The 25,823-nt window shown below is 41.3% G+C and overlaps 1 protein-coding gene across 2 annotated transcripts in view; it reads right to left on the minus strand.

The window, feature by feature from the left end:
- Window positions 1-25,823, minus strand: part of LOC115014861 (protocadherin-1-like) — a 167,371-nt gene that overhangs the window by 128,099 nt on the left and 13,449 nt on the right. For both annotated transcript variants that reach the window (XM_029441963.1, XM_029441964.1), the window contains exon 3: window positions 19,936-22,119. In XM_029441963.1, the coding sequence (XP_029297823.1) occupies window positions 19,936-22,119 (2,184 nt within the window). The remainder of the gene's footprint in view (window positions 1-19,935; window positions 22,120-25,823) is intronic.

The following is a 25,823-nucleotide window of genomic DNA, read 5'->3' on the forward strand; positions in this document are numbered from 1 at the left end:
AGTCAAAGATCTTTTAGCTTTATCACCAGGAAGTTGCAATAAAACGGCCGACAAAGTGTTATCACCTGGTGGTTAACTGGCACCATAAACCTGATGATCAGACCGAATCGTGAATGTGTTCCTCTCTTCATTACTTCATCATTCACATTTACCAACGTGCTGTTTTGCTCCTAATCAGTAGTGATTGACTTTGTTGTGGTTAACTTCATTTTTTACAGTCTTAATCACAAAAAGAAAAACTAATCCACCAATTTAGCAATGTATGGTCCTAGCTGGATTATCAGCCTCGAGGGGAAGGTACAAGTACAATGTGTTTCAATGTGTTTGCAGTCATTTAATTAACTGTTGCAAAATAATGAGGATTCTGCATCTTGACCTCATCTTTAGCCCCATGTGACAGAATGTGGTTTTAACAGCCGGTCAGAGTGAGGATCACTGCAGCAGAACCTCAACTAATCTCACCTCTGATTGGATGTTTCTGCCAAGTGTGAAACAAGTGTCAGTCTCTCATTACTTACTAGATCTAGAGGAACAGCAGGGAATCCAGTGGCATGTTGTTTCAGTGCTTTGATAACATCTTTATACATTTTAAAGTACATGTTTTATAAAAGATGTACGAGTGCCAGCGAGAGATCAGAACACAAAACAGCAGAAAAAAACTAGAATCTCTCTTCACAATATCACACCTCACGGACAGCCTGGAGGTCAAAGGTCGCGGGTCACAGCACCCAGACAAAAGGCGAACAAACATTCCTCAGAGTGATGATGATGAAGGAGAAGAAGAACTGAGGACAGTGTGTGTGTGTGTGTGTGTGTGTGTGTGTGTGTGTGTGTGTGTGTGTGTGTGTGTGTGTGTGTGTGTGTGTGTGTGTGTGTCGCCCTGAAACCAGAGCTCATTCAAAGTTAATCAGGCACGCTGCTAACTTCTAACTTATTTAAATCTGCTGTTCTTCTTCCTCTTTTGGGCTTCCTCTCTTCACTGACAGCAGCAGACTCAGACTGATGGATGTGACGCCTGCTTCCATCCAACCAAAACATCAAATCACTCAGAAACTGAAACTATAAGTTCACTTTGTTCCAAATTAACTGCACAGATCCATCGTTAGTAACTAAATACAGCCAGAATAGTTATATAAATACAGGAACTGTACTGCGTTTCTTTACTGTACTCTACTGCGGTTATATATATATATATATATATATATATATATATATATATCTCCTTAGTCCATCGGTCAAAATTAGGGATGCTTGTCTCTAGCCCATGGATGCATTTAAAGAACTGGACACATGAATGGAGGCGGGGAAATAACTCTGGATTCGGCTTGTAGCGCATTCTACAACTTTTAGGACCTAATGATTTAAATAAGGGCTGCTCCAGTGTTCGTACTGGGAAGTTGATTTACTTCATAATAGAATATACGCTGATTTACAGACGTCTCTGCCCCGATGTACGTCAACAGGAAAATGTCTTTTTGGGCCCCATGGCATCAGGTGACTGACACAGAAGTTTTAAAGCCTGCCGCACTTCCTGGGGGCTTGATCTAGCCTCTCTGTCAGGGAGGTCAAAGGTCAAGCAGCAGCTCAGGTGTTTTAAAAGCCGTCAGTAGATCCAGCAGCACATCAGGCCGCGGATGATTACCACATATAATGAGACGATTACACTCTGTACAGCTCAACTCTAATGTTAACACACACAGACACACACACACACACACACACACACACACACACACACGCCTGAGAAGCACTGGAGGCAGTTAAGTGTTTCTCTGGGGAGTTAAGGGACTTTCTGCCTCTTCCAGCTGTCAGAACCAAAATTCAATGATGGACGATGATTGGCTGTGGCTGCCAAGTGCACACACACACACACACACACACACATGCATAAATACACACTCAGAGTCCCACACACACACACAAACAAGTGCTTTACTAAAGCTGCTGGTGAAATATTCACTGCTGCTTCATCTGCCTCAAGACATTTACACCTCATTTTGGCAATTTAGTGTGGCATCCCTCCTCCAGCCCGACACACACACACATACTGCACACACACACACACACACATCTCCTGCACACACACACACACACTCACACACACACACACACACACACACACACACACACACACACACACACACACACACACACACACACATCCACTGAAGTAAAGCCAGTTAATTCCAGCCTCAGTGTACTTCTCCTGTGCTAAACCCTCTCAGTAGTTCTCTAAGGCGCCACTCATACCAAAGCTAATCGCTAAGCTAAAATATGTACACACACACACACACACACACACACACACACACACACACACACACACACACAGACAGACACAGATGAATTAAAGGTGTGAAAAGCAGCAGGACAGTCAATTATTTAAGTACATTAAAGTCAGCAGCAGAAACATCATGTTTACATTGAACTTAATCACATTAACATACTAACCTGCAAACCAACCAACTCACCTGCTAACGAACATGCTAACGAACATGCTAACGAACATGCTAACTGTGGGAACGCCATGTTTACAAATAGTCAACAAGTCACTTGATAGCTAACTAGCTAACAAACCAACTTGGTAACTAAACAATTGACAAGACACTATGTTTACATCTAGCTTTAACACTTAAACCACTCAACCAATGTTAACCTCTCAACTAACCAAATCACTGCTAACCAACTACCTATAACCAACCTGTTAAGCAGAAACTACCTGACAGGATTGGGACACACGGAAAGCTTATTTACTCACCTCTACATCTCTGTTGTTGTTGTTGTTGTTGTTGTTTGTGTTTCTTTTGGAAAATTGCTTGATTACTTGTCAACAAAACGGCGGAGGTGTATTTAGGAGGTGTATTTAGGAGGTGTATTTAGGAGGTGTATTCAGGAGGTGTATTCAGGAGGTGTATTTAGGAGGTGTATTTAGGAGGTGTATTCAGGAGGTGTATTCAGGAGGTGTATTCAAGAGGTGTATTTAGGAGGTGTATTTTACATGTTCGGTAAATGTTTGCTGTTGAAGTGATTCAAAATGACAGTGCCCGCCTCCTGCTATTTATTGACAAGATCCTAGTTCACTGATTGGCCAGTTTAACCTTTCAGCCAAAGGGTGAGCTAGGGCCTGACCAATAGAAGAGCAGCACTGTAACTTTGGTTTAACCAGTTTTATTTTTTAATTGTGTCCATTTTAATTCTATTGTCCCGTTTTTGTTTTACTTTGTTTTCTACCTAATTTCATATCTTGTTGTCTCTTTTTCACATATTAGAGCCGAATGTTTCTTACTGTTTCAGTTATTATTATTATTGTTATTATATGACTGTACCAACACTTTCTTGTGAGGTTGACAGAGACCTGCATGTTGATTAAAGGGGAACTCCACCAATTATTAGTGGTGCAATAGGTACTTTTTACTCTAGTGTAGAAATACTGCCAATCCAAGTCTTACAAACGTTTACTTAACTATTAACTCTTTCAATCTGTGCATTTCATTTTTATTGTTAGTCTCCTGATTATTTGATGAATTGTTTTGGTTCTAAAATGGTTAAAAATGTGCAGTTCCTACAACCCAAAATAGTGTCTTTAAATAAAAATATATAAAACAATGAAGCAGCAAATCCTCATGTGAAAGAAGCTGGGATAAAATATGTGACATTTGTCTCTCAGTGCATTAGTTAAAAGCTGTTTCATCAGCAAAGAAAACGGCACACAAACAGGATTTGGGGATTTCAGGCAGACAAATGAACACAGTGTGAAGATCAGCAGTCGGTCCACACAGCAGATCTGTCAGACCAAACTACCCAGCAGCCCCTGCAGCGGCACGCTGACTCTCCATGTGTTTATTTATCAGTTTTGCCGGGGATCGCTCTATTGGCTGCTCGGCCACCCGCGACATCAAATAACGAGCCGCTGGGCGGACTGACGCCATGATGGAGGGCACAGGAAGGAGTGGATACTGGCAAAGGGATTTTTACCTGTCACACACACACACACACACACACACACACACACACACACACGTGCACACGGTTGTCACAGAAACACACGGCTTCACTGCATGACCCCAGGCTGTATGCAAAATGTGATGCAAACACTGAGTGAAGAAGAAGTTTGTGTTTGTGTGTGTGTGTGTGTGTGTGTATGTAGGCGTGTATTCACATCCCTGCCTGCCCGAACATGCCTCTACTCCCCAAAGACAGGTTTCAGCCCCCCCTCACTGTTACTATGAGCACGCTGACAGGCAGTGACAGACACTTTAAGTGATGTTTGAGTTTTTCAACGTGGCTTCCAGGTGTGTCATCAGTCCATTCATCTCTCTGTTGTCACCTATTGTGTCTCCACCTCGACACTATTTCTCTCCATCACTTTGTCTTTTTTCCGTGGAATGAGAGGAGTGGCAGGGACAAACACACACACACACACACACACACACACACACACACACACACACATGTACTCACAGTGAACTCTTGAAACTCCCAAACCTCATTAACAAACTTTCCAACCGGCGGTTATAGATAAAGTTTCAGCAGCTGCCTTTTTTCTCTCCTTTAATAATTTGCAGATTTGTGTCTTTTGAGGTGAAGTTCAGGTCGAGTATTAACCAGAAGATGGAACTTTTACTTATTTATTTACTTTCATTTTCACCAGCTAATCGCAATATTACTTTTTGAGTGAAATTACAGTGTAGAGTAATTACAGAGTAATTCTTACTGGTACTTTCATTTTGTACATAAAATGATGAAAATGTAACTTTGTCAAGAATAATTCTGACATTAAGGCTGCAGCTCAAGATTATTGTCATTAGATATTTATGGTTTTGTCTATTTTATATAAAGAAATGTGAAAAAAGTTCATCGTATTTCCCTAAAATCCAAATTAATATTTAAATAAAGTCTTCTTTTATCCTACATATCCTATATATTATCAAAGACAACACAATTGAATGTTAAGAAGCTGGAACCAGTGGAATTTAGACATTAACTATAAATCTATTACAGTTTACTCATTTTCTGTAAATCAGTTGATTATCTTTCACCTAACCCAGCGATGGCACTTAAATAATAAAAATGTAACATATTAAACAATAATTCTGATGTTAGGATTGCAATTAAAGTTTATTTATGAATCATTATGTCTATAAAATGTCAGAAAAAGTGAGAAATATCAATCATAATATTCTTTTCTCCTACCAACAGTCCAAAAACTCTTAAAACATTCAGTTTATTATCATATATGTCAAAGATTAGCATCAAATAGTCACTTTTAAGAAGCTGGAACCAGTGAAATCTGGATCATTTTGCTTGGAAATGATCGAAAACGATGACAAAACAGTTGTAGATGCATTTTTTGTCCATCAATTCATTGAAAAATCAAATGATAAATCTCAATAAAAACGGCTGCAATGACTGGGTGTCCACATACTTTTGCCCATTTAGTGCAACGTTTCCACATTTTATTCCCAGTAAAGCAGCCCGTCTTTTAATAAAGTTGTTAGCGGAGGAAGCACAGTCTGCCAGAAAATACATCTCCCTGTTCATTTACTGCAACGCTACAAATCACTTTAGATTACTTCAGGTATTGATGATGTCGTTTGCTGGTTGTTTTCACTTTGTCAGAATGTGTCTGAGCACATAAAGTGTCTGCAGTTAGAAATGAACATTAAGAAGCGTCTCTGCTGGTTTTGCTTTCTGACAGCAGCTGAAGAGGGAACATGAGCGCTGCTGTCCGACAAACACCGACGCAGAACAGATTTGTTATTTTTTGTTTCTGAGCCTCTGCAGCGGCTTTAACAGGATTCACTCAAACCTTCAGGGAAATGTTCAGATCCCTTAAAAAAAAGACTAGAAAAAAAAGAAAGAAGCTAAAGAAAGAAGTCACAGATGTGGAGCTGTGCGTTAACATCCGACCTCAATCCTCTAATTTAACCTCCAGAGATTAGGACTAGCCGCTAATCCAGACAGAGAGAGAGGCACAGTCCTGTTTTTTGATGTATTAGTTATGTATTATGTCTTTTTTTAAATCAAAATGTATTGTTGTTTCAAAGCTGGAATAATGTGAATTGTTTTTAACAATCAAAACAGATTGTAGTGAAATTAAAATAAAGAAAAGAAATGAAAAATGGCAAACTGAGGTCAGCCAGAGGATTAGAGACAGAGAGAGAGACAGCTGTTCACTGAGCACACACACACACACACACACACACACATGCGCGCGCGCGTGCTGCATTTGAGGACCTGACTGAAGCCTCCCGAAATGCTTGAATGAAGATCTGCACTGCAAGCTGAACTAACTGATCCCACACACGTGAAATATTAATAAACGGAAATTGTTGAAAAGTATCCAAACACATGTAAACGGTGGAAAAACGAACCCACAGCTGCGTTCATGAATGCCACGTTCAGCACAGTCAAGATGGACGACAAAGGCGGGAAAGATTAACATGTTTCTAACATAATCTTGGTTGTTTATGCGAAGAGTTAAAAGGGTTAAAATGTACAGTCACAATGAAACCCTCTAGTTTGTTCGTTTGGTTTTTACAAGTCTCTAAACTGTAACTGCACTGTGGCATAAATAGCATGATAGCTAACCAGAAACATGCTAGCTAGCAGCTAACCTGCTTGCACAGTATCAGGAAATGAGTTAGCATTTTAGCACTTCCTGGTTCCAAATCTGGAAGTCAATGGGTTTTCTGAATAGGTTTTTGGTTAGATGCCTGAAATAAGGTCTGTGGTTCTACGAGATAAAGTGCGTGAAGAACCCCACTTGTTAGCAAGTGATGGATTGTAGGATGGGATGGGATGGCATCCGTGGGATATATGTATGCGCCTGTGTGTGTATATGCATGTACGAATATATATTTATATGTTATTTTTTATGACCTTGTTTTATCACTATTTCACAATTACATTATGATTGATTAGTTGTGTGATGTTCTCTTTTAATAGTTAGTTTATAGTTTATATTTTTGCTTTATTTATATGCTTTTTATTCCCTTTTGAAGCACTTTGTAACATCTGTTTTGAAAAGTGCCATATAAATAAATGTGCATGTTGATAGTCGTTTGTCAAAGTCAGTGTTGAGACATTTACTGAAATAACAAAAAGCTCATCAATCTTGCAAAATGGACGTCTAAACACCCCAAAACAGAGACGCAGTGTGAAGCGGCTGCAGGTTTGACATAACTCATCCCTCTTTCTCCTTAACAGGGACTCCACAAAGTGCAACCAGGAAGAGGAAGGTGGAGGAGGAAGTGAGTGCAGAGGATGAGGAATGTGGAGGAGATAAAGGCAGAAAGGTGATGAGAGGGCGAGATAAAGAGAGGGAGAGAGAGAGAGAGAGGGGGAAGGAGAGAGGAGACGAGTGTTTCCCATCCAAACAGACACTTCAGATGATACGGAGAGAAAACGCCTCGTAAAGAACGACAGCATCCCTCTCTCGCTCCCTCTCCCTCTCTTATCTCCTCTCCACAGTCTGAGCGGAGGAAGGAGAGGTGATTCAAGGTGAAGAACGAGGCGGCCATATTAAATAAAAACCAGAGCAGAGACAGAGGGAGGAAGGATGGACAAGAGGAAAGAAAGAGGATGAAAATGGGTAAGGAGGAGAGAATAAAGGAAGGAACAGGAGAAAAGAGAAAGGACATTAAAGGAAGGAAGAAAGTGGATGAGAAGGAAAGAGGGAGGGGAAAAGGTGAAGAGGAAGTATAAGACGAGAAATGAGAAAGGAAAGAGGAGAAGAGAGCAGAGGAAGTGGAAGGAAAAACGAGAGGAAGCGAAGAAAGTGGGTAAGAAGGAAGAAGAGGAGCAGGAAGGAAATAAGGAAGGAAAGTGGAGAAGACAGAGGAGGAAAGAAGGAAAACGTGAAACGTAGAGTAAGGAGAAAGGAAAGGAAAGGAAGCAAAAAGAAAGGAAGGAGGAGGGAGGAAGTGACGTGAAAGGTAGTCGTAGGAATAATATGAGGAAGAAGAAGGGAAGGAAAGTACACAGACAAAAGGAAAAGGAAAGGAAGCAAAAGGAAGGAAATAGGAAAGGAAAACAAAATAAGAAGGAAGAAGGATGGAGGAGGGTGGAGGAGAAAGAGGGAAGGACATAAGGAAAGGAAGGTAAAGCAGTATAAAGGAAGAGAGAGGAGAAAGGAAGGTAAAAAAGGAAGTAACTGGTAAAGTAGGATAGACGCACACTTTGCTCTATAAAACCTCTCTGAGCTCAGCCGACCGCTGCGTCATTTTCTGCCTCAGCGCTGAAGCAGTTAACCAACACACACACACACACACACACACACATACACACACACACACGCACACACACACACGTCATAAAATCCCTGGACCCTGCAGGGCAGAGCGTGACGAGGGCAGAGGGCGTCCCAGTGTGTGTGTGTGTGTGTGTGTGTGTGTGTGTGTGTGTGTGTGTGTGTCCGGTGAGACAGAGACATATAAAGTAGCATCGAGGTAAAAACCTTCTTTGTGATGCAAGTCTGAAATCCTGAGAGCAGAGCAGGAGAAGATGAGTCAGGTGACGAAGATGATGACAAACATCCCAAAACAGATGCTCATCATAAACAGAATAAAGTTTTTTCTACCTTGAATTTGAAGCTGAGTAAAGACGACAGGCTCCAATAAAAGAGCCATTACTGGACAAAGACGTGGTTATTATCAAATCAGAGGAGGAAGGGACTGCGGGTGCTTATGTTTTACTTCCTGATTGATGAAGCCATGTTTCTTTGTGTCTCTCCGGTGGCTGTCACCCCCCTCGCCACTACCTGTCAGTCAGGATGCAGACGGAGGCGGTTGCCGCGGTGAATGCCAGTTACTGTACACTTGGCAGAAGGTCTTTCAACGCGACGAGTTGTGTGTCTCCAGAGACGCTGCTGACACTTAGCATCTGCTGCTAATGACTGCAGGAAATACTACTGATACTACTGATACTACTGATACTACTGATACTACTGATACTACAGATACTACAGATACTACTGATACTACAGATACTACTGATACTACTGGTACTACACAACAAGTTCTCTGTGTGTCTCCAGAGACGCTGCTGACACTTAGCATCTGCTGCTAATGACTGCAGGAAATACTACTGATACTACTGATACTACTGATACTACAGATACTACTGATACTACTGATACTACAGATACTACTGATACTACTGGTACTACTGGTACTACACAACAAGTTCTCTGTGTGTCTCCAGAGACGCTGCTGACACTTAGCATCTGCTGCTAATGACTGCAGGAAATACTACTGATACTACTGATACTACTGATACTACAGATACTACAGATACTACTGATACTACAGATACTACTGATACTACTGGTACTACTGGTACTACACAACAAGTTCTCTGTGTGTCTCCAGAGACGCTGCTGACAATTAGCATCTGCTGCTAATGACTGCAGGAAATACTACAGATACTACTGATACTACAGATACTACAGATACTACTGATACTACAAGTACTACTGATACTACAGATACTACTGATACTACTGATACTACAGATACTACAAGTACTACTGATACTACAAGTACTACTGATACTACAGATACTACTGATACTACTGATACTACAGATACTACAGATACTACAAGTACTACTGATACTACAAGTACTACTGATACTACAAGTACTACTGATACTACAGATACTACAGATACTACTGATACTACAAATACTACTAATACTACACATATTATGGACTGATTATATGACTGATAGTGCACAAATACTGTTAGATACAAATACTACTGATTACTGAAACTTACTTACTACTGTACTATTATAATTATTATAATATAATTATTATTTGTATTATTATTTGTAGTATTATTATATTATTATGAGGAGGATAGTATGATGATGAGAGGATTATAGTATTAGAAGGATATGAGTCTGATTATAGGAGAGCAGGAGTATAATATGGTATTAGGAGATTATAGTTTATATGATGAGGATATGGGAGGGAGGAGAGTAGAGAAGGAGGAGTATAGTATTATAGTGTTATGATTATTATTATTAATATTTATTAAGTATTAGTTATGATTATTATTATAGTAGTAGTATATTATTATTATTATTATTAGTGTATTATTATTATATTGAATTATAGTTTATTATTATTATTATTATTATATTATTATTATTATTATTATGATTATTATATATTTAGTATTATTATATTATTATTAGTATATTATTATTATTATTTATTTTATTATATTATTATATTAACCCACACTTTTTAAATATCTCATCGATCGTGCCGTAAACTCTTTTTTGTTCTGGAACATCAGTATTTGTAGCTCATTTGTCCAACAGGCCGTTACCCGGACAACAACGTAAATGAAGGCCCATTGCTCCTGAAACACACTCTGCAGAATGAGACGTGAGCTTCTGTTTGTTGCACTGTGTATTTTCGGAGCAATGGAGGATTGTTTTCGGGATAATGGGCTTTCGGTCCAATGGCATGGCACCACAATCGGGGGGAGTAAATAATTCAAGCTGAAGATGGTTGGACATGGTGGACGTCATATCGGGCGAGCATTAGAGGAGGCGAAGATACTGATACTTTCTCCACTTCTTCACCTCAAAGATTTACAGTTTAGATTTCTTTAACAAGACATGGAACAGGTTTTTCTACACTGAGTGTGTGTGTGAGTGTGTCTGTGTGTGTGTGTGTATGTGTGTGTGTGTGTGTGTGTGTGTGTGTCTGTGTGTGTCTGTGTCTGTGTGTGTGTGTGTATGTGTGTGTGTGTGTGTCTGTGTGTGTCTGTGTCTGTGTGTGTGTAAGTTCAAAAGCCCAGTGTACAGAGCAGCTGTACAGCATCTGACCTCTGACCCCGTCCACAGGTGTGTGTGTGTGTGTGTGTGTGTGTGTGTGTGTGACCTCCTCCTCTCCTGAGTCACACCACCTGCTACCTGCCCTGTTTGAGACACACAAACAGCTAACACACACATGTGGTGGTATGTGTAGTGCGTGTAGTGTTTTGTACTCTTCATCTTCTCCTCCTCCTCTCTCCGTGCCTGCATTTACTGTCACTAGCTTGTTTTGTTCATGCTTATGTGTGTTATTGTGTGTTTTCATGTGTGTGTGTGTGTGTGTGTGTGTGTGAAGCCCCAGGCCTGATTCCGTTCCACTTCGCTTGTGTTGTTGGAGCAGGTGGCAAGACAACACACACACACATACACATATAAAAACACACACAATACCACATTAACAAAATTATGTTTCTTGTACGTTTTTTTTTCTTATTTCTGGCTCCGCATTAAAGTAAACACACACACACACACACACACACTGATCTTTGTATTGAGTCGTCTCTGTGGCTCGAACACAATCACAGCCCCGAGGGGTCGACCGAGATAGATGGAGACAGACAGAGATGGAGGGAGAGAGAGACGCTGAATGAGAGACTGAAGGAGTTCCTTCACGGTTTGCCACGTTTTCTATAGATTGGTTAAAATAAACTGCTACATGTGAACAAAAGCGCAGAGTCTGAGAAGATTCTATAATTTACACCGATTATTTTCTGCTTCCTGTTCTCTTTTTAGCAGCGGTGGAAAGTACATTTACTCAAGCACAATGTATTATTTCCATTTTCTGCCACTTTATGCTTCTGCTTCAACACATTTCAGAGGCACATTTAATAGATTAAGGTCAGAGAAATACAAATTATGACCCAATAATATAAAATATATTGTTCTGAAATTGGCCATTCTGCATGATGAGTACTTTTACTTTTAGTATTAAGTAAAATATTGAATGCATAACTTTTTCTAAGTATTTCTACACTGTGGTATTATTACTTTTGCTTGAGTAAACATCTCTGCTTTTTACTCCACGTTTGTACTTCATGCTAATATGGAGATGTTTGTCGGATATAATGTTATCTGTACGTAAGTTTAGTGTGTTAGCACGCAAACATTTGTTAACTAGCGCTAAGTTTTGCAGACATTTGGTCATAAAGTATCGGAACGATGATGATGGATCATCAAAGTTATTACAATTCATCCTGAACTACATTTCATTCATGCTTAGAGCCGTGCTAGCGCTAGCGTCAACTGAAACTAACGGAACTACAAATCCCAAAAGTTATTTCTTCATCTTCAAAAGTCAAAGTGCTACTCAGCTGTGTAGGATGGGAACAAAACGTATAAACTTCCACAAGTATCTGCAGCTGCTGATGAAAAGTGAAGCTTTCAGCATCTAAACTGACCAAACTAAGCTAGCCTGCAAGCTAACGTTAGCAGCTAGCTTTCCCCTGATGGATATTTGTTTGGTAGTTTGTGAAAATATGACACATTTGTAGTTCAGAAAGCAAACGTGGCTCTTTTGTCTCGCTGTAAGTCAGTTAAGCTGTCTGTCAATGACAGAACACGGACATCAGAGTTTTATGCAAATGCTTGAAATAACAACAGATTCCTGATTGTTTGGTGCCGACACACAGCGATCTGCAGCCAGAGAGGGGAATGTACATTTCTGCCTCAGAAAGAGAACAAAGGGAATGTAAGTTATTTGTCAGAAGCGACAAACATTTCCAACTGAACGTTTAAAAGTTTGGATGTTTTTCTTCTTCAGTGTTTTCTATTTTCAATTTGCAACTTCAGCAGAATGTAGGAAGAACCTGCCTTGTTAGTATACACACACACACACACACACACACACACACACACACACACACACACACACACACACATATAACAAAACACACACAAACAGAGAGAGAGGATTACGCTGTGCCGAGTGATGTTCATGTTCAGGAATGTGTGTGTTTTAGGTGGAAATAATGTGGCTTGTGTGTGCGTGTGTGTGTATGTGTGTGCGTGTGTGTGTGCATTACAAGGGCCCTTTGTGATCAGGTGCTCTTACGTCCCCTCCACCTTCAACACTGCACCTCTCCATCATACCTGTTCTAACCTGTGAAAACACACACGACCGGAAAATACTACGATGGTATTACAATACTATCAAAGTGCTGGTTGTACACATATGTGTACATATATAAATGTTTCCAGCAGTAACTGCAGCTGAGGACACGTCAGTGACAATATTTGTGGTGCTTCTGTCCCTGCCTGAGCACATTTATAGCTGCTAAAGTGAAATTACTGTAATTTTCTGGGGAGGAAACGCTGCTAGCTGCTAATGGTTCCTCCATTACAGCTGACAGCGAGCGGAACCGCAGGGAACCAGGAAGTCCTCTGTCCGTCTGTCAAACTGCTCAACCATATGTGTTTGATTTAAAAACACCTGCTTTAAATCAGCGATCATGTAATGGGCTTGAACTGCAGCCGAGCAGTCTGATGAGTACGAGTGTTGAGTGTGAATGTTAGCAGGTCCGGGGAAATGGAAAACACCTTGTCGTGCTGCTGTGTGCTTCTGAGTGTCGATTTATGGGATTATTTATCATTTAATCCAAGCACACAAAATGTTCCCAAATTTTTTGGACACCAAAGATATATTCTTCCTTTGGTCGTGTCATCGCGAGGATCTGTTGCAGCCGTTGGAGGTAAAAGTAGCCTGTGTTTCATAAAAACACACAAATTTAGAAGAAGAATTGTGTAACGGAAATATTTGTCGTGTTGAAAGTAATACCATCCAGGAAGTGTAATTACAGGAACAGATCCACGAGTTTAGAAGGTTTATCGGAGATTTCAAATATCACGAGCATCTCACAACCGTTGGGAAGTCGAACGGTAGAAACACAGCACTCTCTCTGCAAAGTTAACACATTTGATTGGCCGACGTGTTTTGCTGGATGATGTTCATTGAGCTGCAGCAAACTAAATAAATTCACGTTTTTTGGCCAGACAGCCATTGTTGCATCAATGCATGTTGTATTATGTCTGTTTGAACAAGTTGCTTTGAAATGAGGTGCTTATCGCCCCCCCCCATGTTTACATGGCTGTTTGTGTTGGATTGACATTTACGTGAAGTTAGAAACCGTGCAGGATTCAGCGTTTACTAGCGTCACCCTCCAGGCCTTTTGTCCAGCACGTGTTGAGCTAAACAGTGTGAGTGTTCTGGTTGTGCAACAGATTATGAATCAAACTCAAGAACAAAACAACAGAGGGGAAGACATTCAGATTTGGATGAAGTGGTGCTTGTGCAAACAGGCTGCAGCCTCCTGTGCTCCTCCAGACAGCTGGTGGGCGCAGGGATACGCTGCTCTACAACAAAGTAGTTCCTGCGACAAATAGGTCAGATCTTTTGGTTTTGGTTAGTGTTTACAGTTTCATGTCATCCATTCATAAATATATCCCAATCAATGCTGGTTTAAATGCAAAAATCTGAACTTTACGTATCTAAATGTCAAATATGCTCTTTAATATCGGGACTAAAATGTGAAACACTTTAACCTTTCTGATTGTTTACATGGAAATATGTATCCATGTTGCAATCCATGAAATCATAGTGAGTGTTTGGGAGAGAGGAACAAATACTCACAGCTCAGAGCTTATACAAACTGAATGACAGGCAACACACACACACACACACACACACACACACATACACACACACACACACACACACACACACACACACACACACACACGTCTCTTCATTCAAAGGGCAAAGCTTTCCAAAGAAGGAGGGCTTGTGTTGGATTGGATAGAGGGAAGGGGGAGATGTTGGAGGTGGGAGGAGGGAGGTTGGTCAGTACTATGAGTCAGCACACACACACACACACACACACACACACACACACACACACACAGGTCGTTGTGTTACCATAGAGACAGCCGAGTTGGTCAGCGTTAAAAGCAGGAAGGACGCTGCCGGACTGTTAATGTGGAGTCCTGAGGAGCGGGGGATGTGACCTCGTTAACCTCTGACCTCTTCACTCTTTGCTACTATTAACTGTTTCTGAGTGATATTTGACCTCTGACCCCGGCAGGTTCAACACTTGCAAAGTATTGTTTTGATCTTTTGGTCCTTTGTGTGCTGCTCTCTGCATGTTCAAAGTCCAAAACGTGCATGTGTGTGTGTGTGTTACCAACAGGTAAGCTGTAAATTTAAAATGACAGACAAATTAGTTCCTGTGGACTGTTATGAAGAGTAAGAAGTGTATGAATGTAACGTTTCCTCTCTGTCCTGTCATGGTGTCATCAGTCCTGTGTTGTATATGTAGTGAGACAAAGAAATGTGTAATGTTCCTGAAGGTAACGTCTCCTCTCTCTCCTGTCATGGTGTCATCAGTCCTGTGTTGTATGTAGTGAGACAGAGACATGTGTAATGTTCCTGAAGGTAACGTTTCCTCTCTCACCTGTCATGGTGTCATCAGTCCTGTGTTGTATATGTAGTGAGACAGAGACATGTGTAATGTCCCTGAAGGTAACGTTTCCTCTCTCCTGTCATGGTGTCATTAGTCCTGTGTTGTATATGTAGTGAGACAGAGACATGTGTAATGTCCCTGAAGGTAACGTTTCCTCTCTCTCCTGTCATGGTGTCATCAGTCCTGTGTTGTATATGTAGTGAGACAGAGAAATGTGTAATGTTCCTGAAGGTAACGTTTCCTCTCTCTCCTGTCATGGTGTCATCAGTCCTGTGTTGTATATGTAGTGAGACAGAGACATGTGTAATGTCCCTGAAGGTAACGTTTCCTCTCTCTCCTGTCATGGTGTCATCAGTCCTGTGTTGTATATGTAGTGAGACAGAGAAATGTGTAATGTTCCTGAAGGTAACGTTTCCTCTCTCTCCTGTCATGGTGTCATCAGTCCTGTGTTGTATATGTAGTGAGACAGAGACATGTGTAATGTCCCTGAAGGTAACGTTTCCTCTCTCCTGTCATGGTGTCATCAGTCCTGTGTTGTATATGTAGTGAGACAGAGACATGTGTAATGTCCCTGAAGGTAACGTTTCCTCTCTCTCCTGTCATGGCGTCATCAGTCCTGTGTTGTATATGTAGTGAGACAGAGACATGTGTAATGTCCCTGAAGGTAACGTTTCCTCTCTCCTGTCATAGTGTCATCAGTCCTGTGTTGTATATGTAGTGAGACAGAGACATGTGCAATGTTCCTGAAGGTAACGTTTCCTCTCTCACCTGTCATGGTGTCATCAGTCCTGTGTTGTATATGTAGTGAGACAGAGACATGTGTAATGTCCCTGAAGGTAACGTTTCCTCTCTCTCCTGTCATGGTGTCATCAGTCCTGTGTTGTATATGTAGTGAGTACAGAGACATGTGTAATGTCCCTGAAGGTAACGTTTCCTCTCTCTCCTGTCATGGTGTCATCAGTCCTGTGTTGTATATGTAGTGAGACAGAGACATGTGTAATGTCCCTGAAGGTAACGTTTCCTCTCTCTCCTGTCATGGTGTCATCAGTCCTGTGTTGTATATGTAGTGAGACAGAGACATGTGTAATGTCCCTGAAGGTAACGTTTCCTCTCTCTCCTGTCATGGTGTCATCAGTCCTGTGTTGTATATGTAGTGAGACAGAGACATGTGTAATGTTCCTGAAGGTAACGTTTCCTCTCTCTCCTGTCATGGTGTCATCAGTCCTGTGTTGTATATGTAGTGAGACAGAGACATGTGTAATGTCCCTGAAGGTAACGTTTCCTCTCTCTCCTGTCATGGTGTCATCAGTCCTGTGTTGTATATGTAGTGAGACAGAAACATGTGTAATGTTCCTGAAGGTAACGTTTCCTCTCTCTCCTGTCATGGCGTCGTCTCCCCTTTGAGCAGCGTCAGCGTTGTGTTTGTAGCCAGAAGCTTCATAAACTGACTTTTTATCCAGTTTTAAGACAGTTTTTACATCCTGGTGTTTTTAATTCTATATTTGAAAGATGACGGATTTTAGTCCTCGGACGTCTGGATCTTAAGTTCTCAGAGAAACAAGCTGAGCAAACGTTAGCGGCAGCCGAACAGCGGGCACGAGAAACTCAGAGGAGAGAAGAACTCCCATGGTGCACCGCTGCTGCACCACCACAACAAACTATTTTAGTTTTAGTTTTAATTGACAGAACCCTAGCAGCAGAAAGGTGTTACAAGAAGGTAAACATGCAGCGGCAATAGAAACTTTATCACTTCTGAAAATAAATAATATTTCTCGAAGTGACATTTAGAATCCCAATCTCTGGAAAAACAGCATGTCCATAACATCTATTTAAAATGTCAAAAGTGAGTGTAAACATACCGTATAAACTGAGTATAATCTATCCTAAAGCTATATTAATATTGTCTTTTTTAAACGTATCTATGCATCTGTTGTTGAACCTCTGTTGCTTGAAATTCCCAGAGCATCAATAGATGCATATAAAGCATCCACTGTATAAAGTAACATCACATTATTTATTCAACGCACCTCCTTGCACCCTTTTTGCATCCTTCTCTATTTACTTAACAGTCATTTTACCTCTATATAGATACTTGGAGTTGTTTTTATATACACGACTATAAGGTGGCAAATAGATATAGATTAATCAATTCATCAGTAAGTCTGTAAAACGTCAGAATATTGTGAAAAATGTCAATTCCAGTTCCTCAAAGTCCAAGGTGATGTCTTGTTTCATCGAACATCCCAAAATCTTCACTTTAATAAGAAATAAAACAGAGAAAAGCACCAGCATATTTGAAAACAGAATTGTTTTTTTATCTTTGCATGAAAAATTACCTTATCAATTGATCGAATATCAAGTTATTTTTCTCTCCATCAACTAATAGAATAGTCCACTAATCCATGCAGCTCTACGTGTCTATACAGTATTTATATATCTATATGTTTATATATATATATAGTAAAATTCATCGTCTGCTTTGACTTTGCCAATAAAGTTGATCGTGTGAAGAAGGATTTTAATTTATAATATGTATTCTGTGCTGTGTAAACATAGATTTTCTCTCCATGTGTGAAAGATGAAAATGAAAATGGAATACTGTACCTCTACCTGCGGCGTTCCCACTTCCTGTTTGTAACCCCGCCCACTTTGAGCCCCCAGTGAATGCAGAGAGAGAGAGCGCCACTTTTTAAAAACATTTAAGCAACATGTTTATTGAAATAGAACTGTTTTTAACTGTAAAAAACACAACATGAAAACAGTGTACATGTATTTCCCCAGAGAAGAAGAGTACATGATTGTGTGTGATGGGGTCGATGTGACGCCGTGTGGCGTTAAATCTGCCAGCTCAGGTGTTAACAGGCTGAATATTAACCCAGCAGGAGAGTTAGCGGGCTGCTAACACCAGCAGGAAGTCTGCTACACCGACTAAATGAGGAAACAGTCCGCTTCATATATATGATGGTGATGACAGTGACTATGCAGGTGTGTGTGTGTGTGTGTGTGTGTGTGTGTGTGTGTGTGTGTGTGTGTGAGAGTGTGTGTGAGTCTTTGGTACAACGTAAAGTCTTTAGAAAGCAGGGAGAACAATGAAATGCCCTTGTTAAGCACACACACACACGACACACACCATAATGTTGCAACATAAACAGCAGATGAGAAAGTACAAAACAAAACATATTTGACATGTCGTTCACATATATATGTACAGCATGAACATCTTTAATGTGATTGTCTTCACGCTTTTCACAGTGCACGTGACATTTTAGTCCATCACAAAACAGCCGATATGGCGTGAAAGCTCGTCACCATCACGCGGTTAATTGCCCCTATCTCCCCCCTCCCCCCCCCTTTTTGTACATTAAATAGAATAGAGCAAGGCACTCTGGGTAAAAGAAGGCGAAAGCGGGCGCCTGGAAAATTACCTGCCATTAATCTGTGCAAACAATTGACTTTTAAACCTCTGTGATTGGGAACACGGCAAAATTAAAAGTCGTATTTCAGCTGACCTGACAGGAGGTGCAGAGGTTAAGAAATGGTTGTATTTTGTCTTAATGTACCTTTTCCTTCATAGTGTAGTAGCTTTTTACAATCCTCCCTCCTTCCTCCTTTTTTATTCCCTTTCTTTCTTTGTTTCTTTCTTCAATGCTTGGCTCCCTGACCGAGCTGAAATTACCTTAAATTGGTCTGAACTGGATGGAAACACTCTAAAGTGCTGCTCAGCCAGTCTCGCTCCTGGCCAAAGAAAAGGCGAGAAACAATGAAAATGGGTACCAACAAAAAAAACTCAGGAATTCACAGTCACTCTTCTTTGTCACACTTCAAAAAGCTGATCCGCCCATAAAGAGCAGCTTTAAACCTCAAGTCAGCTCTCCATAGAGAGAAAAAGAAAAACACATTCAGACGTAATGAGGATGCCAGCATGAACCTTTCAATGGCTGCATAAAGAACTCCAGATTCAAAATACTTGTGAATAATAACTCATAACCTCCTTCATTTAACCCACAGTGAAAAAAGTGAATCTGAACACAAAGAAAAGGAAAAACATATAGACCCAGGATAGACCCATATGGGATTTCCAATATCAACAGTGAACCGATTATTCAGGATTTACATCTTCATATATCAAAAATATGCCCTTGTTATATATTGTGGTTGTTTAGTTGCTTTGTAAGACTTGTAATGCTTGTAATGTTTCAGGAACTCTTAACTAAATACTGTAAGAACTGAACATTTTGTGTGATTGTGGAACATGAAAAAGAAAATAAATCAACAAAAACATACAGTATATAAAAGAACCCTCTAGCATGTTCTGGATCATCAGAGTTCATTTTGGGGGTTGCGGTCACCAAATCTCAGCAGATAGATATTGGTATGCCCATATTTGGTCTATCCCATATGTAATCTTTCATGGTGTGAATAGTGTGATGTCCAAAAAACAAAACAAAATGAACAGAAATGGTGAACACAACCAAACCAAAAATAAAAGAGAAAACAGCCATTTGGAAGTGGGTGCTGTGATGGTGAATCAGTGCAGCTTTGGTGGAAGAATATCGGCTGTGCCAAATAAGTCCCAGCGTGACTACCACACCCGGTTGGTCCAATAGATGTCCCTTTGGTACATTGACGTGTTTGCATAGTCTCCTACCTGTTTGCTGCTGTATTTGGGCGGGTTGGCCTTGTAGCTGTAATCCGAATATTGGTCGGAGCCTGTGGAGGTGTTGTCGCCTGTTCCCACAAAGGTGTTGGTGGCGGGGAGGTCCTGAACGGCCTGGTGCTTCTTGGAGGCAGAGGGCGACTGTGGCTGCAGCATGATGGAGGGAAGGGGGGAGTTGGAGCGGTAGTGGCGGCCCAAGTCGGGGCTTCCCGGTGGGTAGTTAAGGGGCAGGTGGATTCTGGGACTGTCGTTGACGTTGTCGTTGATGAGGTTGAAATTAAGGCCTTTTTGCAGGCTGGCCTCCTCGTCCTCCTCCAGTGGCTTGGCCGGTTTAGGAGCTTTTCCTTTTTTGCTCTTTTTCCCCTTGCCATTTTTGGGGCCCTGCTTGGGAGCGTACAGGTCCTTACTCTCCTTCTTGCCGGCCTGGTAGCCGCTTTTGGTGTCCTGCTGCAGTCTGTGTCTGATGACCACCACCGCTACAATGACCAGAATCACACCAGCAATACCCGCAAGGCTGCCATATAGGATGTTGCTGCGCTGAGCATGTGCGTAGTTGGGATCTCCGGCAATATCCTTGTCCAGAGGGGTGGAGAGGCTGTATCCAACCAGTGCTTCAATGAGGGAGACATTGGACTTGGTGTCATTGACAAAAACGTGGACTAGGGCACTGGTGTGGCGGGGAGGTTTGCCTTTATCGCTAACCTTCACCACCAGGCGGTGCAGTCCATTGTGCTTGCCGGTGAACTCCTGCACCAGTGTGATTTCCCCGCTGTTGGGCGAGATGTGGAACAGGCCATACGGATTTCCACCTGTGATGGCATAGACCAGCTCAGCATTGAGTCCAGAGTCAATGTCCTCAGCCTCTACCACCTCCACACTGGTGTCCGGCGGGGTGACGGGCGACATGTATTTGTAGGAAGAGTTAGCCGGTTTGGTAACGTAGGGGGCATTGTCATTCTCGTCCAGGACATTGATAGTCACCCCCACATATGAGGATCGAGGTGGGACACCAGCATCCACAGCCTTTAGGCGGAAGGTATAGGTGCTTTCCTTCTCACGGTCGAAGGAGATGCTGGACAGGATGGTTCCCGTGCCGTTCTGGATGACAAATTTGCCATTGTCAGGTTCTACAAATAGCTTTACTCTGGCGTTCTCACCCTTATCGGCATCAGTGACAGTCACTACACCAACAGGATTCAGAGGAGCCATGTTCTCGATGACAGAGAAGCTGTAGCCACTCAGCATAAACTTGGGGTCATTGTCATTGCGGTCCAGAACATTAACCACCACAGTAGCAGTGCCAGTTTTGCTAGGAATGCCCTTGTCTGCTGCAGCCACACGGAACTCATAACGCTCCGTTTCTTCCCGATCCAGCAGATTCTTCACACGGATCTCTCCAGTGTTGGATTCAATTTCAAAAAGCCTGGTGGCCGGGTTCTCGATGATGCTGTAGGACAGTTCTGCGTTGGTGCCACTGTCTGCATCTGTCGCCATGACATCAAGCACCTTGTCACCTGGCTGGTTGCCCTCTGAAAAGTCCACCTCCAGCAGCGAAGGGGAAAAGCTTGGTGAGTTGTCGTTTATGTCTGTGACCTGCACTTTGAGTGAGTTGGTGCTGGACAGGGCTGGGTTCCCAGAATCCACAGCAACAATTTCAATTCTGTAATCCCTCAAATTCTCAAAATCCAGCAAGGTAGTTGTCTGAAGGAAATATTTCCTCTTCCGATCGTTGGCTGACTCACTTGCAGGTCGGAGCTGAAATGGGACGTCACCTGCAACCACGCACGTTACCACCGCATTTTCCCCCTCGTCACGATCCGACACCTGGACCAACGCCACTGGAGTGCCAATGGGCATGTCCTCAGAGATGTTGGCCACACCATTGTAGTGTGTCACCAAGCCAATACCACGGATCTCGATGGCCGGTGCGTTGTCATTCTGGTCCTTGATGATGATGGTTACCTGGGCCTTAGAGCTCTTGGAGTAGGGCCCACGATCTTTGGCAAACACAAAGAATTTGAGAAGGCTTTCATCCTCACGGTCCACCAGGCCCTTGACGTAGATGATGCCTGTAGAGCGGTCAATGCGCAGAAGCCTCTGGACAGACTCCGTCGCCTGATGGATGCTGTAGTCGATCTCTCCATTGGTGCCGGTATCTGCGTCATTGGCTCTGACCTGCAAGGACAAAAGAAGAGGTTTACCTTCTAATACTGTCCGACAAGAACCCAAAAAAGGTTTAGCAATAAGCTTATTTTAGATTGTGTATCACAAAACCTAAATCATAAATTGAAACCCACCCTGCATGTTTAAGAACATGTTCTACCCTTTCTGTTCTTCTTAACAACATTTAGAAGTTTTTGGGTTCATCTAGATAAACAAAAACACTAAGTGAAATCGTTTGTGGAGTTGCAGAAAATACAGTGGTAAAAATGTGACAATCAATTGGACATTTTTCCGTTCAAACGCATGGCATGCTCAGGTTTCATTACTGACGGGGAATCTTCTCTATTAAACACCTTCAACTTCACAATAAAAGTCCCAGGGGTTGTTTCGTTTTGACTCCATTGTTGGCACCCTGCTTTCATGTGTCAATCTTAAAAAGATTACCCATTAATGTCTAGATTTTATTGTCACAATTGATCTTGAAGAGGTAACTGGCAGCCTGTATTCCCATCATAACCTCAGTTACCTTTGAATGATTTTTATATTCTTGGACTTACGAAGAGTCACAACCATTACTAATGCAACACTACAAAGCCCTTTGTGTTTTCCTGAGGGGTGAGAATCTTTTTCTGCTGTGTGTGAAACATAATAGACGATCAAAGCTGAGCGCACACACCCACACAACAACATCTAACGGCCGTGCAGCGGATCATTGGCATCTAATGGGCAGATGAGTGAATGTTAATGTTCCTCTCATTATCAGGAAAGCTCTGGCTCCTCTGGGCCCATTAGGAGACTGCAGAAGACCGACCAACATCGGACACAATCCGGCTTTGTACGCCCAAACCCAAAGTAAATGGAGATAATTAGTCAATTAGGAGGTGCGATCAGTCAGCAGAATATCACTTAGGATGTTCTCGTTAGGACGCCTTTCTATCTCCACATCTAATACGTTTTAATTGCATTCATTCAATGCCATTGCTGTTAAAAGATGTAGGTCGCTGTGTAGTTTTAAATGAAATAGTTGTTGAACAGCTGCTTTAAATGTCTCAGGTGCTGCTGCTTCAGCGTTTTCTAAAGGCTGAGAAGTCTATGTGAATTAGGGTTTCTAAACTTTAGGGGCCATTATTCCTTTAAAGAAGAATTGGATCTGAGCCAAGCTCAGATCAGCAAAATAATCTCCTAAAAAATGTTAAATGCTTAAGATATTGTTTCTTTCAAAACAAGAAAAATAAATCTGCCCGTTTGGATTATTTGAAGCTATTTAAACACAAAAGCTCATGTTGTTTGGGACAAGGACACAAGTAGCCTTTTCTAATTCTAGCTGAGATTCCATCGTATTTTAAAAGGAATAGTTTGACAAGATTAATACGACTCTCATGTCTTTAGGAAAATTGTCAAGTTTAACCCAGAAGCTGGTTATCTTAGTTTAGCACAAAGACTGTAAACGGCAAACAGCCTGGCTGTGTCCAAAGGTTACGCAATCTGCCAAGCAACACCTGAAACTAAAGAATTAAACAAACAAGATATGATGTGTTCAGCAGTGAGCTTTATTTTGATTGTGTTACCTTTTTGACGGAGCCAGGATAGCTGTTTCCAGTCCTTATGCTAAGCTAACAGTAACTTATTTATTGTACAGACATGAGCGCAAGAAAGCAAGTGAGTGAGTTTCCCCAAAAGGTCAAATGATCCCTTTGAGGTATGAATCTTAATGTCAAACTGAAATTTTGGGGAATTAAATGATAAGATGGGATACAATGCTTTTAACATTCACTCACACCATAAAGCTTCAATGAAGAACCGACTACAGAATACATGACATGTTCTATGTGGGAAAGAAAATCCAAAATGAACATTTATTGAACATTTAGGGAGGAAATCAGGGGGTTAAAAGGTTAAAGCAGCTAACAGAATCTCCGAGGGATCTTCCTTTTAACACAGACTCTGACACAAACTGCCACATAATAAATATCTGGTTTCCTGCACGCTCACAGACTGTGACAGACCGTCACCCCGGGGGTGACCGTGGAAGTCACTGATCCAAGTCGGAGAGGTTAAGGTTAAAGAAAGCATGAAAGTGAAATTATCATTTCTCCCGCCCATTGATTTCCTTTCCCCCAGTGTGGCTTTAAGCAGCAGACATCACCAAACAGCGGTGAATTATTGACAGCTTCTGAGAATTGTGTATTGAACAGTTGAGCTGCTGTGATGAGGCCAGAGCTGAGCTGGCTGCTCTCCAAGGCCACTCTTGTCCAGCCGCACAGCAAATACAAACAGCGTTTATCTCCCAGTTAACAATTAACCAGCGAGGCCCGTTGGTTTCTCAAATGTGCGGACCAGATTCTCTGCACGTTTTGCAACACTTAACCTCTCGTTTCCCCTGAATATCTTTAAAATTAAGCCATTAATTTCTACAGCGGTTGCCTTCGAGAAGGCTGTTAGATTCAGTTTATTTCTGAGGAAATCATCTTAAAAATAACAGCAGAAATATAATCCATCACAGTTTATATCCTTGTTTACTAAAATATATTAAAATGTCAGTGTTCTGGGCCGCCTCTCTACAAATGATTAATCAGTTGAGTGTTTTTTAAATGTCTATATCGTCTATTTTGGTAATTTAGTCTTTAGAGAAGATTACTATGTTGATATTCTCAATTATTCTTTTGTCTCTAATAAGCTTTAGATTTGAAGAGATCCTTCGTCTAAAAAGGGACAACAATGCCGGATGAACAATGTGACAGATTTCATCTAATTAATCCGTCAAAGAAATGTGATTGTTAGTCGATTAAAGGCCCTCAATGAGCTTCTTCCTCTGATTGATGGTTTCCTATGTGAAGACTCAAACCTGCCAAAGTTACAGCAGTTATGACAGATTTCTGTGTTTCTTTATCTGCTTTTCACTACTGGTTTGAAGTAGACGGGGCTCAGGGAGGAAACAAGGTGATGTCACACTTCAGTGCACCAATCAGGTGCAAGAGCAATATTCAAATCAAGATGTGACGACAGTTGGAGGTTTGTTTGTCAATCATATCTGATCAAATCACAAGCATTTAATGGGGTCTACGATAGTTGCTAATTCGATCATGATTAGTTCAAAAAAAGTTCCTCCACTCCACTTAGGAAGAGCATGAGATGCGGCTGAAAGCTCAGGAGAAAGCTAGTTTATTAGTCCTTAAATATTCATGACTAAATGAGCTAGAAATCTAAGGTTAAAGCTAGAAAGTGGACCTTGAGATAAGGACAAGAACTTTCACGCTTATTAATATTTAATGTTATTAATATTTAAAGATTAATGAGGGGGGCTTTAAGAAAACCTGATGATGATCATTGTGACTTTTACTGTGTAGGAAGACCATGAGATATGGTTGAAAGCTCCAGAGTCGAGTTTTCTTTTTGTCAAATTAAATATTCAGGAGTTAAATGAGCAAAAATCTCCAGAAAAAGATTGTGAGTGGAGATAAAATATAAGATTTTTTTGTGTCAACCAAGGACAAGAACCTTCACGCTCATTAATATTTAAAGTCATGAATATTCAAACATTAATAAGAAGACTTGACAAAGTTTATTGTGACATTTATTGAAGTAAAGTGACGTCTGAAAAGGAAGGAAATCCATCTAACATGTGATGGCTTGATTTTGAAAAGAAATAGGTTAAAATATGTCAAATGCAGCGGTATGCTCCTTTAAAGAGCTGGGATACACATGCGTGTGCCTCC

The sequence above is a fragment of the Cottoperca gobio genome, chromosome 10, assembly GCF_900634415.1.
Source record: "Cottoperca gobio chromosome 10, fCotGob3.1, whole genome shotgun sequence".
Classification (NCBI taxonomy): Eukaryota; Metazoa; Chordata; class Actinopteri; order Perciformes; family Bovichtidae; genus Cottoperca; species Cottoperca gobio.